Source organism: Ceratotherium simum, chromosome 4 (assembly GCF_057802395.1).
Source record: "Ceratotherium simum simum isolate JZ-2026a chromosome 4, ASM5780239v1, whole genome shotgun sequence".
Classification (NCBI taxonomy): Eukaryota; Metazoa; Chordata; class Mammalia; order Perissodactyla; family Rhinocerotidae; genus Ceratotherium; species Ceratotherium simum.
Genome location: NC_141903.1, coordinates 23,580,543 through 23,597,014, shown reverse-complemented (window position 1 = coordinate 23,597,014; position 16,472 = coordinate 23,580,543). Strand labels below are relative to the sequence as shown.

General features: G+C 50.6%; 1 protein-coding gene across 2 annotated transcripts in view; it reads left to right on the top strand.

The window, feature by feature from the left end:
* The first annotated feature begins 1,760 nt into the window (after positions 1–1,760).
* The window catches only part of GALNT10 (polypeptide N-acetylgalactosaminyltransferase 10), a 218,939-nt gene continuing 204,227 nt past the window's right edge, over positions 1,761–16,472 (top strand). Inside the window, exon 1 of one of the 2 annotated variants that reach the window (XM_087429518.1) lies at positions 1,761–1,968. In XM_087429518.1, coding sequence (XP_087285644.1) covers positions 1,810–1,968 — 159 coding nt within the window. In that variant the 5' untranslated portion in view covers positions 1,761–1,809. The remainder of the gene's footprint in view (positions 1,969–16,472) is intronic. The other variant, XM_004428615.2, reaches the window with a different exon arrangement.

The window sequence follows — 16,472 nt, the reverse complement described above, 5'->3', positions numbered from 1 at the left end:
GGTTTAACATGGTGCCTGGCATAGAGTAAATATTCAATAAAAGGTAAACATTACTGGGACAGAAATCCACAGAAAGACAGCAGCCCCCTGAGGAGGAGTTTTGGAGGACTTAATAGAGGAGGTGGCAGTTTAGCTAGACCTGGAAGGTTGAACAAGATTTCCACTGACTTAGAGGGGAAGAGGAGACGGCCTTCTGGGTGAAGGAACCGCGTAGTCTACAGCACATGAAGGAAAACAGCCAGCAACCGGGCAGGGCAGAGAGAAGGAGAGAATGTTAGATCAGCCCTAGCAGGTCACAGCGAGGAATGTGGACCCTATAGCCGAGGTGAGGGGAGCTCTGAAGGTTTTGCAGCAGATGTCAAGATCCCAGCTGTGATTTCAGAAAATTGAATCCCCACCGCTACAAGAACCGGGAGGCAGGAACTGTGGGGACGCTGGTCCAAGGGCTGAGCTAGAGAAGCAGAGAATCAAGAGGACGCATGCGGGGGTGGCAAAGAGGAAGGCAACGAAGAGGGCACTTCGTCCCTTAGCATCAGAGAGGAAGCAGTTAAGTGAAGAGCACTGAGGAGCCACAGGCGTCACCATGGGAGTCCGGCTCCGCGGCCCTGCGCGGCGCCCCGGCGGCCCGACTTTCTCAGAGCCCTAACCACGGTGATAGACACAGTCCTTGGTCTAACGTGATTACGTGTCTAATGTTTCAGCTCCCGGACAAAGGGTCTGTTTTCATTTCATTCTGGTGCCTGGTACAGTGTCTGCATACAGTAGGCGTTCGCTGATGGTTTGCTGAGTTGCTGAAAGGGAGACAGAAACCCACAAGAGGTTTCGAGAAAGGGTTCCGTGAGCTGAGCGCCTAGAAGCACACGTGGGACTGGAAGGCATTCCCACTCCAAGGAGGTTTGGACTTGCGTGAGAAAAGGTCCTGCGGAAAGGCTTCGGTCACCTCACCGCCGGTTTGCAGGGACAACAGATGGGTGGCGGCCGGGGACAGCACTCCACAGTTTACAGAGGGCGTTCACACCTAACGCCAGGAGCTCCGAGAGGAAGAAAACTAGGGCCACCTAGCAGAACGGTGCGCGTGAAGCACAGGTGTGGCCCCATTTCACACCTGGGAATAACAAGTCCCCGGAGTCAAAGTAGGTCCGCCGGTCCTTGCGGCCGAGTCCAGGCGGGTGAGAAGCGACAGTGCCGGGGGCTGCAGGCGCGGAGCATCCGCCCGGGCTCCAGCACTATTTGCATATCCCCGGGGAGTTCGCAAACTCTCGGCTGGAGTCCAGAGCAGAGGTTGCCGGGCTGGGCTTTGGGGTCGCAGGCCCGTCCCAGCGCGCGAAGGTGCACCCTTACCCAGCCCGCACCAGTTAGCGCCCAACTCGCCAACTCCGGACTTTCGCAAAGCTCCCGCGGGCGGGGGAGCCGCCGAGGAGCGGGCCGCACCATCGCGGCCCGAGAGGGGGGAGCGGTCCGCCCCGCGACCACGCCGCGCCCGGGTGGACCAGGGAGAGCCGCGAGAAGACGGGGGCCCGAGGCGCACAGCGCTCGGCAGCCGACACACGGGAGAGCGGCCTGCGGGGCGCGGCTCGGCGGGGCTCGGGGGCGGCGGGGCGGCTGCGACTCCCCCGCGGCGGCGGCGCAGTGGCGGCGCCCGGCTCCCCGGCGGGCGAGCGGCGGAAGTGCCGCGGAGTTGGAGCGGGGCCGGCGCCGCGGTCGCTTCTCCTCGCAGAGCTGCTGCCGCCGCCGGGCGGGCGGGCGGACGCGCGGAGCTGGGGGCGGCGCGGCGGGGTCGGCGGGGCGCGGCGGGGCTGACCGGCCCCGATGAGGCGGAAGGAGAAGCGGCTTCTGCAGGCGGTGGCGCTGGTGTTGGCGGCCCTGGTCCTTCTGCCCAACGTGGGGCTCTGGGCGCTGTACCGCGAGCGGCAGTCCGACGGCACCCCCGGGGGATCAGGGGCGGCGGTGGCCCCAGCGGCCGGGCAGGTGAGTCCCCCAGTTGCCATGGGGTTGGGAACACTCTACCCGAATTCACTTCTAGCCTGCAGTTCCTTCCTCCACCTTCCCCTGTCTGCCTCCTCACAGTCTGTGCCGGAGACTCTTTTGTTCTTCCCATTTATTGGAAGGGAAAATTGAGGCTCCGAGGACAGGGACTTGTCCAGGGCCTCACGCCAGTCAGACAGAGAACCAGAACTAGAAACCAGGAGTCCTCTATTTCTTGCCGTAGATTACAATCCTATCCCCTCACCTCTTCCAGCATCTTTCTCTTTTGAAGGGTCCTGTCAGCATCCCTGTATCCCAGGATGACTCCTTTTTCTGAGATGGCTGGTTCTTCTATTTGGTGTGCAAGTCTTTCTGCTTTTACCCCCACCTGCTGATCCCTGTGTTCCCTTTCCTGTTCAGCCCCTTTCGTGTTTTCCCATCTACCCAAGGAGACATCTGGGCCTCCCTCCTCTCCCCATTGGTTCACCCTCCCTCGTTCCCAGCCTTATTTCTTTCTCAGATCCTGTGGGTTCCTTGGAGGATGCAAAGATCATGCTCCTCTTGGAGCTTCAGGCCCTGGGTGTGGGAAAGGGAGTGAGCTCCTGGTCCTTGAGGGGCCTGCTACCTTTGACCTTCTGAGAGTCCAGAAGTGGGGCTCCGGTGGAGGGACCCCGCAAGTTTCCCAGAGGCTATTTGTGCCCAGTGCCCTGAGGATGGAACAGCAGATGCTTTCCCTGACCCTTCTCAGAGTACCCATGACTCCTTCTGAACTTGTCCAGCCTGATTAGGTGTGGTGGTTCTTGTAGATAAGACTGGGGTCTTAGTTGTTTCTGCCTCCTCTGAACTCACGCAACTCTGTGTGTGTGTGTGTGTGTGTGTGTGTGTGTGTGTAGGGGGTGTCACCCGTACGTATAGACTGATAGCGGAAGCTCTGTCAGGTCACTCCTGCCTCCCAGCTCCTGGCTCATTGGGTGCCAGTGAGCGTGTACATGCTTGAACTGTCTCAGACAGTGGGACATTTCAGGTTTTCTTATGGGATTTCCTTGGTCCCGTGGAAAGTGGACAATTTGTGCATCAGGGTCAAACTTAACTAATGGTTGGCAAGACGAGGGAAGAGGCTGACTTTTGAGATTGATGGTTTTCCTTTCTCTTCTCAGTATCAGGCTGCTGTCTGTGCAGTCTGGCATCTTGAGCACAGAGGGCTCTTTGCAACAGGGCTGACAATTTGAGTGCAGCCTGTCACTCTATAATTGTTGCAAACCATTTTGGAGAGCCTGGTTGATCTTTCTGGTAGATCTTACTGTTTGGAAACTAAAAGCCCCAACTCCTTTCCTAAACCCATGGTTCAAACCTTGACAGCCAACGTAGGTCCTTCTCCCTTAAATTCTGTATCCATATGGGTTTTTCCTTCATGAAATCGCCTTCTTCTATTCCCACCCTGTACCAGCGTCGGGGTCAGGAGGTCAGGGTTCTGTCCTCAGCTCTACCATTAACTTGCTGTGTGTGTCCTTAATCATCTCCCATCTCCCTCTCTGAGCCTCCCTTTCTCCATCTGTGAAGTGTGGTTATTGGTCCAGCTCCAGCCTTCTGTGATACTGTCAATGAATCAATGAGGACTACCATGGCTACTTCTTTTTTCTTTCCTGAGTGAGAAACCCCTTGTAGCATCCCTAGATGTGGGGGCTCCATCCTGGACACAGCCCCAGGTCAAGGGGAGAGCATCCTGCCCAAGTGCAAACTCTCCTTTGGAATCACTATAGCCAGTTCTAAAATAGCTCCTGACATTCTGCCTCTGCCTGGAGAAAGCCCTCGTATTTCATTTGCTGTGGATGCCAGAGACGTCCTGATTTTCATTTTCTGTAGACCCAGATGTGTAGGGAGAAGGTCAAGGTTAACTGCAGTTTGGCCTGAGCTTTCAAAGTAAATTACTCACTTGTGCAAGAGGGAATTGATTGAGTAAGGCAGCCTTTTGGGCAGAGAGAGGGGAGCAACAGCTGGATGCTGCTCGGAACCCTTAACTAAAATGGACAGATAGGCTCATCTGGGAGACTCATCTGGGAAGGTCTAGTTCTTGTTCATTTCTTTTTCTCTGGAATATCATGAAGAGGAAGAGGAAGAAGTGATAAAAGGGTTTGGGGTGGGGGAATGCCAGCTGATTATCCTTGCTTTAAAGAAAATCTCTTTGCCTTCTAAGAGCAGTAGTATGGAGCTGTTTCCCCAGTGGTAAGCTCTTCTAGGTACTGTAGGATTCAGCATTCATCTGCTGCCTTTCAGGAGCGCTCTGCCAAATTTCCACACAGCCCCTTTTTGTTTCACTCTCCTGCAGATGCACAGCACTGGCTTGGCCCCCAGTCCCTTGTTTGAATGTCAGCTGGCCTTGAGGGGAGAGGCTGACTTCTCAGAGCGATGGTGCTCCATCCCTCATCCCAGTGGACTGGAATGTGCACATGTCAGGCTGCTATCTGGGAAATCTGGCATCTTGAGCACACAGAGCTTCCTCGACAGGGCTGACCAGTCCTGAGCTCAGCCTGTCGCTCTTGTAATTGTTGAGAATTATCCCAGAGCACCTTGTTGATCTTTCTGGTGGAAATAACTGCAGAGGCCCTGGAGGGAAGTCTGACAGGACTTTATCCAAATGAAAAATATACTCCTTGTGGGTTGGAGAGAAGTTTCTTTGCGGGTAACATACCCACTGTTTGAGCAGTCCTTTAACTCCTCGATTTCTCCACTGGATTGAAGAGTTTCAGATTAAGAGCCTTTATTGTCTGCTGAAACGTAAGTAACTGTCATGCTAGCTCATCCTGGGTATACCTCTGGAGCTGGGTCGGGCAGCTGATTATAAAGGACACATAATGCTTCTAGGATTTCAGCATTCGTCTGGTCAGACAGCTGGCTTCTTGGAAAGCTGCAAAACCAAGCAAGAAAAGCCAGTCTTGAAACCATCATTTTAATTTGGTGGTAGTGGGGTCCCTCTCATTCCTAGCCCCAATCTGTTTAACATCTTGATGTAATTCTACAGTCTGTTTCATATTCCAGGTTTGGGCACTGGCTATTAAAAACCCATATTAGGAAGTGTGATGCGGTTCCTCCCCATTTCTGAGCCATAATCTCTTGTGAGAAATGACTTCATTGGCTAATAGTGACTGTGGAATAGAAATTGGTGGGATAATGGAATACCAATGACTTTAATTTCCAAGTCTCAAGAGTTTTTCTCATTGTATCAGAGCTGAACTTTGTTCTTAGAACATCCAGAAATCAATACTTTTTTCCTCCTTTTTTCAGTTTTTTCTGGTGCCAGAGCCTTACCCTTCAGAAAGTTAAGTACTATAGAAATACAGCCTTGGAATGATTTAATTTTCCACAGAGGGGCTAGGATCCTTTAGATTGTTAATCACGTCTCTGTCTGCATGCCCAGCTGAAATCTGATGCCACTGGGAAGGGTAGTTGATTTACCTAAGTAAATCTGGCTTCCTGCATTCTTTCTGTCATCCTGGGTTTGCAATCTCCCAAGGAGCCCAGCTGAGGAAGGCCTGGGAACAGAGGCCTGGGTTCTACTTCCCTCTCCTGCCCTAAACTCACTGTGTGACCTCAGAAAAGTGGTTTAACCTCTCTGGGCCTTGGATTCCTCATCTGTGAAGTGAGGGTTTAGACTCAGAAGGGGAAAGGTTAATGTGTGTCACGGTGCTTCCCCTTCCCTGGCTGGGGCAGACATTTCTAATCTATCTGTTTCCCACTAAGGCTAGACCTGGCCTCAGGCTGTTTCTCAACACTGCTATTCAGTGGAGTTAATGGCATATTGAAACTCATTTGCAATGCAGGGAATAGATACTTTGTTAGGACTTTTCCAACTCAAACATCCTGGTGTTCCGTGAGTTTGAACATCCTGGTGTTCCGTGAGTTTGGAAGTGTGTGTTGGGAAGGCCTGGAAAGTAGAAGTGTGTTTAAACAGGCCTCCGTATCTAACTTGTGATAAGGCCACCATTTAGGGATATGTTCATACTCATATGCCTTCTCTCAGGCTGTGGTCTAAGGATGTTCAGCCTTTAATCTGTTGGCTCCAGTGACACAATAACCAATAATGGAATCAGGAATGAAAAAGCTAAGGTCCATTTAAAAGATAACCATCTAGCTTCCTAATTGTACCTTGTCCACAGTTAGCTCTTACACAGAGATGGCATCAAGATCTCATCACTGAAAAGCATCCTGAGACAAACTTGGCAGCCAGAAGTATGTCCCATGACAGCCAAATGCTCATGATGGTGTTTGCAGTGGGTTCTGTATCTTGTATATATCTGATCCTCTGTATCCCATATATGTGTCAGAGCCAGTCAGGGAAGAGTGGATGGGTAAGGCTCTGCCCCCAGGAAGACTTAAATAAGAGTCTTGTTTCTCAGGGAACCACTGTCCTCATGTGCAGTGGAGTGGGGAAAGGAGGTAGCCTGTACAGGGCTGAGTTCCTGTGGCCAAGGAGTGCACTGTGGGAGCCACATCCTCTTCTAGCACATGGCATAAGGTTTGACGCTTGGAAGACAGTCACAATGTGTTTGCTGAATGATCAATATGTGTCAGAGCAGGAAGAGGGCTTCCTCATCTAGTCCGGCTCTCACATTTTGTAGGTACAGAAACTAAGGCCCAGGAGAGGGGAAATCAGTTCTCAGAGGGAGGATTGCAGACCAGAACCAAATTCTTCTCCATGTTCTTGTTCCATTTCGCCATGATATTTTTTCCCTCTACATCTTAGTAATTTGATCCTTCTCTACCATTATTTCCTTTATGAGCCAAGATTATCACTCCCAGTTTTGGAGGCCAGTACTTATTGAGACCAATTATCTGCTGGAACTTACCTGGCTTTTTTGCAGATCCATTTTTGTAAACTTTCTTCCCAAATTTTTATAGTTTTAAAGCAAGTAAAATGGATTAATTTTTAAGGTGGCAAAGGGATCCAGCGGAGGAATAGAGGTATTAAAAGGATGCATAGCCCATGGCACCGTTGCTGCTGTCAATGGCAGACAGAGCTAATCTGAGTTTAAGAGCCACCTCAGATCCTCTGTCAGTTGCAAGTAACAATGAATTCAGCCACGTGGGCTGAAATGAGTAAGGGAGTATATTAGCTCCTGTAATTGCAGTTGACTGCAGGTATGGTGTGATCCAGAGGTTCTGTCCTAGACTGAGCCTCCATGGTAGCAGAAAATGGTTGCAGCTCGTTCTGACCTCATATCCACACCCATAACCTGGAGGAGAGAGTCTGTCTCCTCTAGTAGCTTCTGTGGAAGAGAGAGGAAACTTCTTTCCTATAAACTCTAGCAAGATCTCCTTAGGTATTATTGGCCCAGTTTGGAGCTAATGTGCTCTCTGAACCATTCACAGCTGTCGGGAGGATGGCCTATGCTGATTGACTTAACCCACCCTGGAGCTAGGGGTAGGGTGGGGCCACCCAAATCATAGGAAGAGTGGTTCCCCAGAGAAAAATCTGGGTGCTCTTGTGGAGAGGAGGGGAAATGAAATCTAGGAAAGCCAACATATGTCCACTCCAGAATCCTGCTGATGCAGTGTCCCAGGCAGTCACTCCTGGGGGATCAGATTTGGTCCTCGAGCTAAAACCTCTTTGCCATCCCAGGACTCAGTTTTGATCACTGGACCTGCAGTCTGGAGGTCTGTATTCTCATCTCAGCTCTGCCTCCCATTCCCCTAGATGATTAACTGTGTGGGCCTCAGTTTCCTCCTGGGGAAAGCCTGGGTGCAAACGCTTGCCAGCACAGAGCAGAGGGTTGAGATGAGGAGAAGTTGAAAGCTGCCTTTATTTAATCTTATTTGTGAGTTCTGCAGCCACCTTCCTTTCCCCTCACAGGCGTCCTGAGAGCTGTCTCTCCCCCCCACCCCCACACACACATTAAAAGTCAATTCATTGAAAATTTCTCTCAAGCTGAAAAAGAACTTCTGTCTCTTCAGCTTCAACTCTTTTTCTGCCTGGCCCTCTTAGCTGGAGGAGGCGGAGTGTTCATACTTTGGAAGCTGGAGGAAGCTAAACAATTCCGCTTGCTGTGGAGGGTGGGTGTGTATTTATGAGTGTGTAGCTTTCTCTCCATGTGTCTCTCTTCTCTCTCTCTTATCTTTGGATGATTCCTGTTTGCTGCCCTCTGCTGAGTATAGATAGGAGAAGGAAGGGAAGAAAGCAGGCCCAATTTTTCCTTCCCTTCTGTTTTGAGAGAATTCTGAGCTTTAGATGCTGAATTTTCTTCAGTTTTCTCAGGTGATAAAAGCCACAGCATAAAATGACACTAATAAGAACGATGATGATGTAGATGATGGTAAGGATGATAACGTTAATAATCGTAATAGCAGCTGCCATTTATTTAGCGCTTATTCTGCTAGGCATTGGACTAATGAGCCCTTTACTGTACATCTTGTTAAATACTCACAATTATAAACAGGTAGAAACGAATGAGGGGACCAAGGCTCACAGAGGTGCAGGTACTGGCCTGAGGATGTACGCCTGACAGGGTTGTGGAGCTGGTATCTGAGCCTGTGGGTCTCTGACCCCACGCCTAAGCAGGACAAAGGACCTGCCCCCACCCTGCCCCTTCACCCCCTCCTGCGAGGCCACTATGGGAGCCCCAGTGTCTGAGCTGCGTGGAGAGACTATTGCTTAAAGACTGAACCTCTACAGTGGCCGAGGAGGAACCCACGAGGTCATTTGCTGGTGGTATGACCTTCATGAGGAACCCTTGCCCCACACCTGCTGAAGCCCGACGGGCAGACTGACTCCCTGATCCTCCTAGAGTGAGACACTGTGGGGCGGTGTGTAGGGCTCTAGCTTTGGAGCTCCGCTGCCTGACTCATATCCCTAGCCTTGGGCCAGTCTCTTAACCTCCTGCCAGGAATTCTTGGTCTGTAAAATGGGAACAATGTTGTCTATATTGGGGGGTTCTTTTGAGGGTTGAATGAGTCTCTGTGGGTAAAGCCCTGAGCACAAGGCTTGGTACAGAACAAGTGCTCAGTAAATGTGTTCATGTTGCTGCTTCTGGGAGGTGCCTGGCTTATAGAAGGGACTCAGTTCTTCTACAGTAGGGACTCAGCTTCCTGTGGCAGAGATAGGGAGGGATGCCTGTGTTGTCATTATTTGAAAGGTGAGCAATCTGAGGATAGGTGGTTGTCCTAAGGGCTCAGGGATCAGAAGTTGAGCAGAGCCAGACAGTCTCTGATGGCTGGGGGTGGGGATGAGGTTGTGCATGCACAGGCTGCTCTTTGTATCCCACTCCCTGACTCTTTGGAATCTGAAGCAATTGTTGGAGGTACTTGCCCACTTCCTACCCTGGGAGAAAACCCAGATCCTTTGCATCCTTCTAAGAAGTCTTCCTTGCCACCTCCAGGAAGTATTCTTTGGTCACTCCCGACCCCAGGGGTCACTCAGTAGCCTTAGTTCCCGGAGCCTTGGAGCCTTGATTTCCTCGTCTGCCTCCTTAGATCAGAGGCCCTTCCTGGAAGGTGTGGCCTTGTGTTTCTGCTTCTCCCTCCCTGCACCTGTCAGAGTGTTCTGTGGGCCTCTGGGCCTCCACACACACTACTCCCTTGCCTCTGACACCCTTTTTCTCTGCTACCTGGCCCCTAAGCCTGACTCACCTGCTGGGGCCACCTTGGGTGGTGTTCTCTCCTCTGGGGCCCAGAGCCCCTTATATAAATGTCTCATGCAGTGTAGTAATCGTATTTTTCTGTCCAGACTGTCTGCTCCTAAAGGCAGGAACTAACCTCTCTTTCAGTCACCCAGTCTTCTTTGTCCAGAATATTTGCTGAATGACTGAAGAAGCAAGCGAGTGAGTGAATGATATGATTGGTACTTAGTACCTGCTGGCCGAGTGCGGGAAGCTTAGCCTTGAGGAGTGGTTCTTTTTGAACTTCAGGGTGCTTCAGAATCCCCAGGGAGCCTGTTAACGATGGAGACTCCATGGCCCATGGCCAAGTTGCATGATTGGGCCAGTCTGGGGTGGGCCAAGGATCCACATATTTAACAAATCCCATTGAAAGTCAACCAGAACTCTCTTCTCTTCTCCCACTCCCCAGCTTATCAGCACCCCAGAAGGTAGACCTCGCCTTTGCCAGGGGCCCACTCCACTCTCCTCAGGCGTGCCTCAGGACCTGCCTTTGAACTTCTGTTCCTGGGGAATGTGTTTATCTGCAGTTTCCCGAGTTGCCAGCCAGCACTCCCAGGGGAGCTTTGTGGTTCCTGTTGGTAGTGGCACCTTATCAGATGCAAGCAACTCAGAGTTGGGACCCGGGACCCAGGACCTGGGATCCGGGATGGGCGGTGCACTTTGAAAGTCCCTCTGCCGTAAGTGGGCTGAAAGGACTCTCTGGGGCCCTAGAGTTTTGTTTTCCTCTGATGCCCGCGGTCTGTTGCCCTTCCAGGCTGGGTGCTCTGCCTTCTTGCTGTGGGGGCAGGGGTGAGATGTCTGTACGTTGGGGGTGGGGGTACTCAACTAGGGGCCTCTTTGAAAAGGGATGGCACAATGGAGACCCCACAGACCTCTCCCTTGAGCTGGAGAGAGTGCGAGATTGGGAAGCAGCCCCCCTGATTCCCAGGCCCAGCTCTGCCACCTGATAGCTCTGGGTCCAAGCTCTGGAGCTTCAGTCTTCTCCTAAAATGAGCACAGTGTCACTACTTCATAGTGTCGTTGTGATGGTTACATTACACTGATGAGAAAACTGAGGTGCAGAGAGGTTCTGTGGCGCATCCAGGGCCACACAACTAGGAAGTGATGGAAACAGGCTTCCATCCCATGTGTCTCGGTCTGCACAGCCCCAGGCTTCCTTCTGTTGCCTCGCCACCCACTGGCCCTGTGACCTCGGGCGAGTCCTCCCTTCCCCCGGACATGAGGGGGCCGCAGTGGGAGGTTATGGCTGAGGGCCCCACAGGCCTGGTTCTTAGCTTCATTGTGTTGGCTCTGGAAAGCCTTTCCGTGAGCTGAAGGCCCAGGCGGCAGTGCCAGGGCAGGATTACCACGGGTCCCACATGCTGCCTGGGAGCCTCCCTTGGGCAGCCTCCCAGGAGCCCAGTTAGCCAGGGTTGTGTGTTTGTGCGGGTCTCCCCCGTGAGTTACAAATGTCAGACTCCTGGAAGAGACTGGCTGCTTAGCAGAGGGGGCTGGCGGGGCCGCTGGAGGAGGGGGGTTTCTTAAAGGGAACAGGTTGGAAACATCTGGTGGGGGAGTGTGTGTGAAAATTACTTCCTGCTGCTGAAGCACATTGTATGTGCTCAACTGAAAACTGTTATTTTTGCATGTTTCCTCCTGAGTATTGATCAGAGTTAGCTGCTGACAGTTAAAATGCGTATGTGTGTGTACGTCTATTTGTGAAATAACCAGTTTCTAAATTTGGCACCTAACGTTAGTGAAAAGTTAATGATTCTATTCTTGGGACACCAGGGTCTGTAGTTTGTATTCCTGGTTATTTTATTGATAATAAACCTTTATGGCTGTCTCCTTCAGAGAACTTCTCTTATTATTTTATTTGACCTTTTTATTATTTTTTTTAAAAGCCTCATAACAAAGATTGCTGGTGGCCTATGGGCCACATGTAGCCCAGAGCTATGTTTTATGTGGCTCACCCACTGCTAGACCGTAGATGGTTGAGTGTGTTTATTTTTCAATGTTAGTAAGTTGTCAGTACCTAAACATTGGAATAGTTCACATTTTTACAAAATTCTCATTTCTGGCTTTTGGGGAAAAATTGAAAAGTCTGGCAGCTGGGCCCAGGTTCCAGTATCACGAAAAGTAGCTGGATCTGAGTAGCAGCTGCCCCTCTAGAAAGGCCCAGCTCTCCTGTTGGCCACGGCCCCTGCCACACGTTGGGGTCTCAAACCTGGGTTCTTCACCCTTTCATGTAACTAGCCTGGCCTCTGGAGATGTGTGAGTTTGGGAGCCCTGCTTTATAACCTTATAACCTTCATCCAGTTTGTTCTCTTTATCTCATGGTGGAGGCAGGACAGGGCTTATGGCCCCACTTTATAGATGAGAAAACTGATCAAAGAACATAAGTGACATGGCTAGTCACAGAGCCTGTAAGTTGAGGCTGGTCCTTCTGACTGTAAGCCTAATGCACTTTTCAGGAAAAAAAAAGATGGTTACTTGGAAATATAAATATATGTACCTTAGGCTCTTGAGCAAACTTACTTAAGTTTAAATCCGGTTGATTCCTGCTCTATCTGAGCCTAAGAACCACTTACCTTGCTTCCCTGTGCCTCTTGGTATTCTGAATTTGAGGTCTAGCCTGTCTGGTAAAGTTTGTTCCGGCTGTGTCAGGGGCTGCTGGAGGTTTGGTAGAAACGATGCGAGCACAGGGTCCACTTTGTTTTCTGCCGTGTGCTTGTTGGCATGTCAGGAAACCCCAGAATGTGCATTCCAGTTATCGCTGGAATGTTAGGAGTCTGAAATGAGAGGACAGACGGCCTTCCCAGCAGAAATGGCACATGCCACGTTCTCTTGTCTGAGGGGGCCTCAAAGGCATCTGGGGGCATTTCTGGAAGAGAGAGAACCTGTGTGAGGGCATTTGGGGGCCGCCCAGAGCTAACTGGGTGAGGCATTTCAGCTGAACACAGCCACCCAGGTCTCTGAGTACAGGGCCCTTTTCCAGGGCAGGAGTGGCTGCTGCTCCACTCCCCTTCGGGAACCTTCCGTTAGAGGTTCCGGGTGGCTGCTGGTGTGGCCATGGGGCATGGGTGTGGGGCACAGTTGGTGTGGTGGCCAGTCCTGGGCTGAGAGTTTGCGCTCTCTTTGAGCCCTGGCTCCATGGCAGTAACAATAATGATGATTCCTTTATTGAGCTCTTGCTGCATGCCGTCCACTGTGCCCGTTTTGTTTCTTCAGTGTTATAAGAGCTCTTACTCCGGTCATTTGGCAGATGAGAAAACTGAGGCTCAGGAAGCTTAAGGCACCTCCCAGGCAGAGGAAACAAGACTCAGATTTCTGAGTCTCAGACTTTGCTGTTAACTACCATGTTTTGTTGATGCCTGTGGCAAGTCATTTAACCTCTGTTGGTCTCTGTTTCCTAGCCTGTAAAGTGGGGACAATACCTTCCTGGCATGTGAGCAGAGCACAGAAGAAAGGGACTCGTCAGCTTTCGCACCTGTAACTCTCTGCCCCCTCGCTTTGGGCAGTTGTCAGCAATTGCTGTCCGCTGTGTTTGCTTTCCTGTGGGGTAGGCAGGGCTCTCTGCTCCTGAACGACAAGGGTCTCCCCGTGGAGTCAGCCCATGTGTGTGGGCTACATCTCCCCGTACCTCCCTCCCCACCTGCATCCCGGCTGGGCTACTGCCCTTCCCCTCCCCTGGCAGTGGGAGAGGCAGCAAGGGCCCTGCCAGGGAACAACGGGGCACATTAAGAAGGCTGCCAGGTGCCGAGTCAGAGGTATTAAAGGGACATTTGACTAGTTTTAACTGTAATTGTCAAGCTTTTGTCTCTTTCTCTGTGGCATTTAAGGAGGAGGAAAGCCCGGTGTGGATTTCATCCCTGTGGTGTGTGTGGACTCTGACTCTGGGTGTGAGGGCGCCTCCTTCACCCCTCTCCTATTCTCACCCCTCCTTTATCTCTGTCTGTGCATGTCTCTCTGTCTCTCCCTCCACCCCGACCCCACCCCAGCTGTCTCTATGCTTTGTGCCTCTCTGTCAACAAATATGATGAGAGGTGAGACTGAAGAAGCCATAAGCCTACCACTGTGGAATCCACGATTCCAAGGGACTGTCTTTCATCTTGCCCTGTCTCCCCCAGCCTCATCCTTGCCAAATGGTGAGCCATCTTTGGCTTGAACACCTCCAGTGATGGGGAACTCACTGCCTTTAGCTCAGCAGAGTCCTAGGGAATCTGCTATGGCTCAGGGTGGCTTAGAGGGTTTCTTGAGTGCCCACTACCCATCTTTTCAAGCTCCTCTCAAATCTTCCCTTTCCCAGAAAGTCTTCTCTGATCTTTCCAGTTAGAATTAATCTCTGTCTCTTGGAAACGCTGATGGAATTTAATTTGTACAACTTTGGTGGCATGCATGTTACAGTGCTCTGTTTTGCCATTTCTCTAGGCAGAGGGAAAGTAGTATTGAAGGAGCCTTCCCAGCAGGACAGCCCTTTGGGTGAGGTTCCAGCTGGAGAGAAGGGATCCCAGAGAGCTGCCATGTGGGCCTAGGCCTCCTCTGTGTCTAGAAGTTCCATCCCCAAAGTTGACCAGTGTATTTTTTGTGTTCTTTTAGTCCAGACAATACTTTAGGCTTGTGGACCGTAGGCTCTCTGCTACGACTGCTTAACTCTGTTGTAGTGTGAAAGCAGCCAGAGACAATGCTTAAGTGAATGAATGTGCTGTGTTCCAGTAACACTTGATTTGCAAAGTCGGGCAGCAGACTGCATTTGGCAAGCTGCGGTTTGCCCACGCCTGTTCTAGTCTCTTCCTGGTGGAGGAACTGCCTTGAATTACTATGTGACCTTGGGTGGGTCTTTCTCCTAGGACCACATCTTCCATTACGTGGATGAATGGACTATTATGGGTTGAATTGTGTCCCCCAAAAGAGATGTTAAAGCCCTAATCCCCAGTACCTCAGAATGTGACCTTATTTGGAAATAGGGTCATTGCAAATGTGTTTGGTTAAGATGAAGTCATGCTGGAGGAGGGTGGGCCCTTAATCCTATATGACTGTCTGGTCTCCATGTGAGAAGGGGAGAAACACAGAGAGAGAAGACAGCCGTGTGAAGGCTGAGGCAGAGCTTAGAGTTATGCTGCCCTAAACCAAGGAATGCCTGGGGCTACCAGCAACTGGAAAAGGCAAGGACGCATCCACCCCAGAGGCTGTGGAGGGAGCATGACCTTGCCAACACCTTGATTTTGAACTTGCAGCCTCCAGAACTGTGACACAATAAATTTCTGTTGTTTAAGCCCCCCAATTCGTGGTGCTTTATTATGGCAGCCCTGGGAAACCAGTACATGGACCATTTTCTCATCAGATTGTTTTATGTGTGTGCATGAGTGTGTTTGTGTGTTGTGTTTGGGGGGAGGTAGATAAAACACTCTTTGCAAAGGCAAGGGTAATGTCTTAATCTCTTTCACCTACTTGATTCCTTTTTAATTCACAGGAAAAATCCTCCCTTCCTATGGAGGATTAGTATATCACCCTGCACGTATGTATTCTTTAACTAAAGCCACTCTCCTTGTTAAGAGATGAACCTCTTTTTTTTTTTTTAACTTAGCCACCAGCCTTGAATACCAATGAGTAACACATGCTACATACTGCGTTTTTTTTTTTCTTTAGTGATGTTTTAATAGTTTTTAACATTGTGAAATTTTGGGTTGTGCATTTTTGTTTGTCCATCACCATATATATGACTCCCTTCACCCCTTGTGCCCACCCCCAACCCCCATTGCCCCTGGTAACCACAGTACAGTTTTCTCTGTCCATGTGTTGGTTTATATTCCACATATGAGTGAGATCATACAGTGTTTGTCTTTCTCCTTCTGGCTTACTTCACTTAACATAATACCCTCCAGGCCCATCCATGTTGTTGCAAATGGGACGATTTTGTCTTTTTTTATGGCTGAGTAGTTAGAGACTGCCTTTTACTTTACTGTATTATCTTTTCTTTTTCTGAGTTCTGACTACATTGGTGTCAACAGTTTATTTTTGTTATGGGTCCCAACTCAATTGATTTGGGGGATTACTCTGTGATAGGTACAGAACACGGCCCCTGGCTTCAGAGAGCTCCCAGTCTACAGGGGACATGATCAGGTCCACACGGATGTAGTGCACCAGGCAGAGCATACTTGTACTGCCGGAGGGGTCCGTCAGGCGCTGTGGGGTGCCAGGAGGAGGAGATTGCACTTCTGGAAGGTGGTGACTTTTAAGGTGGCCCCAAGGAAGGTTAGGAATTTAGCAAAGTGTACATACTAGGATTGGGGCCTCTCAGGTGGTGGAAAGGGGGGAACCTATTCCAGGAACAGGGAGTAAGCCAGAGTCACTTAACCTGTAGATGTCTGTTAGTACCTGCAGGGAGGTGAGCACCGGATCACAGAGGCTCTCATTGGGTGGCTGGGGAGGCTGGACTTTAGGAGGCAGAGAAGCCATTGATAGTTTTGGCACTGAGGATGACCTGATCAGAGGTGTGCCTCAGAAGGGTGGATATGGCAATGCAGGAGGCACTGGAGGCCAGGGGACCAATTTGGAGGCTATGTGAGTGCCGGGAAAGTAGATCCATTCATTTATCCACTGTGCCCTGCTGTGGTCCAGACGCTGTGCCAGGTAGTGAGGCCACCAAGATGTGTAATAACTTGCAGCTTCTGAGCTTCAGAGACTCATAATAGTAACTTCTCTGCAGGCTGCTTTTGCCAGGTACAGTGTTAAGCACTGTACATACATTATCGTTATTAATCTTCACAGCAATCTTCAGTGACATACACGCTATAAATATCCCCATTTTATAGATGAGGGCACTAAGCACCATGGAGAGAAAATGTTTCCCCCAAGGTCACACAGCTGGTCACTGAT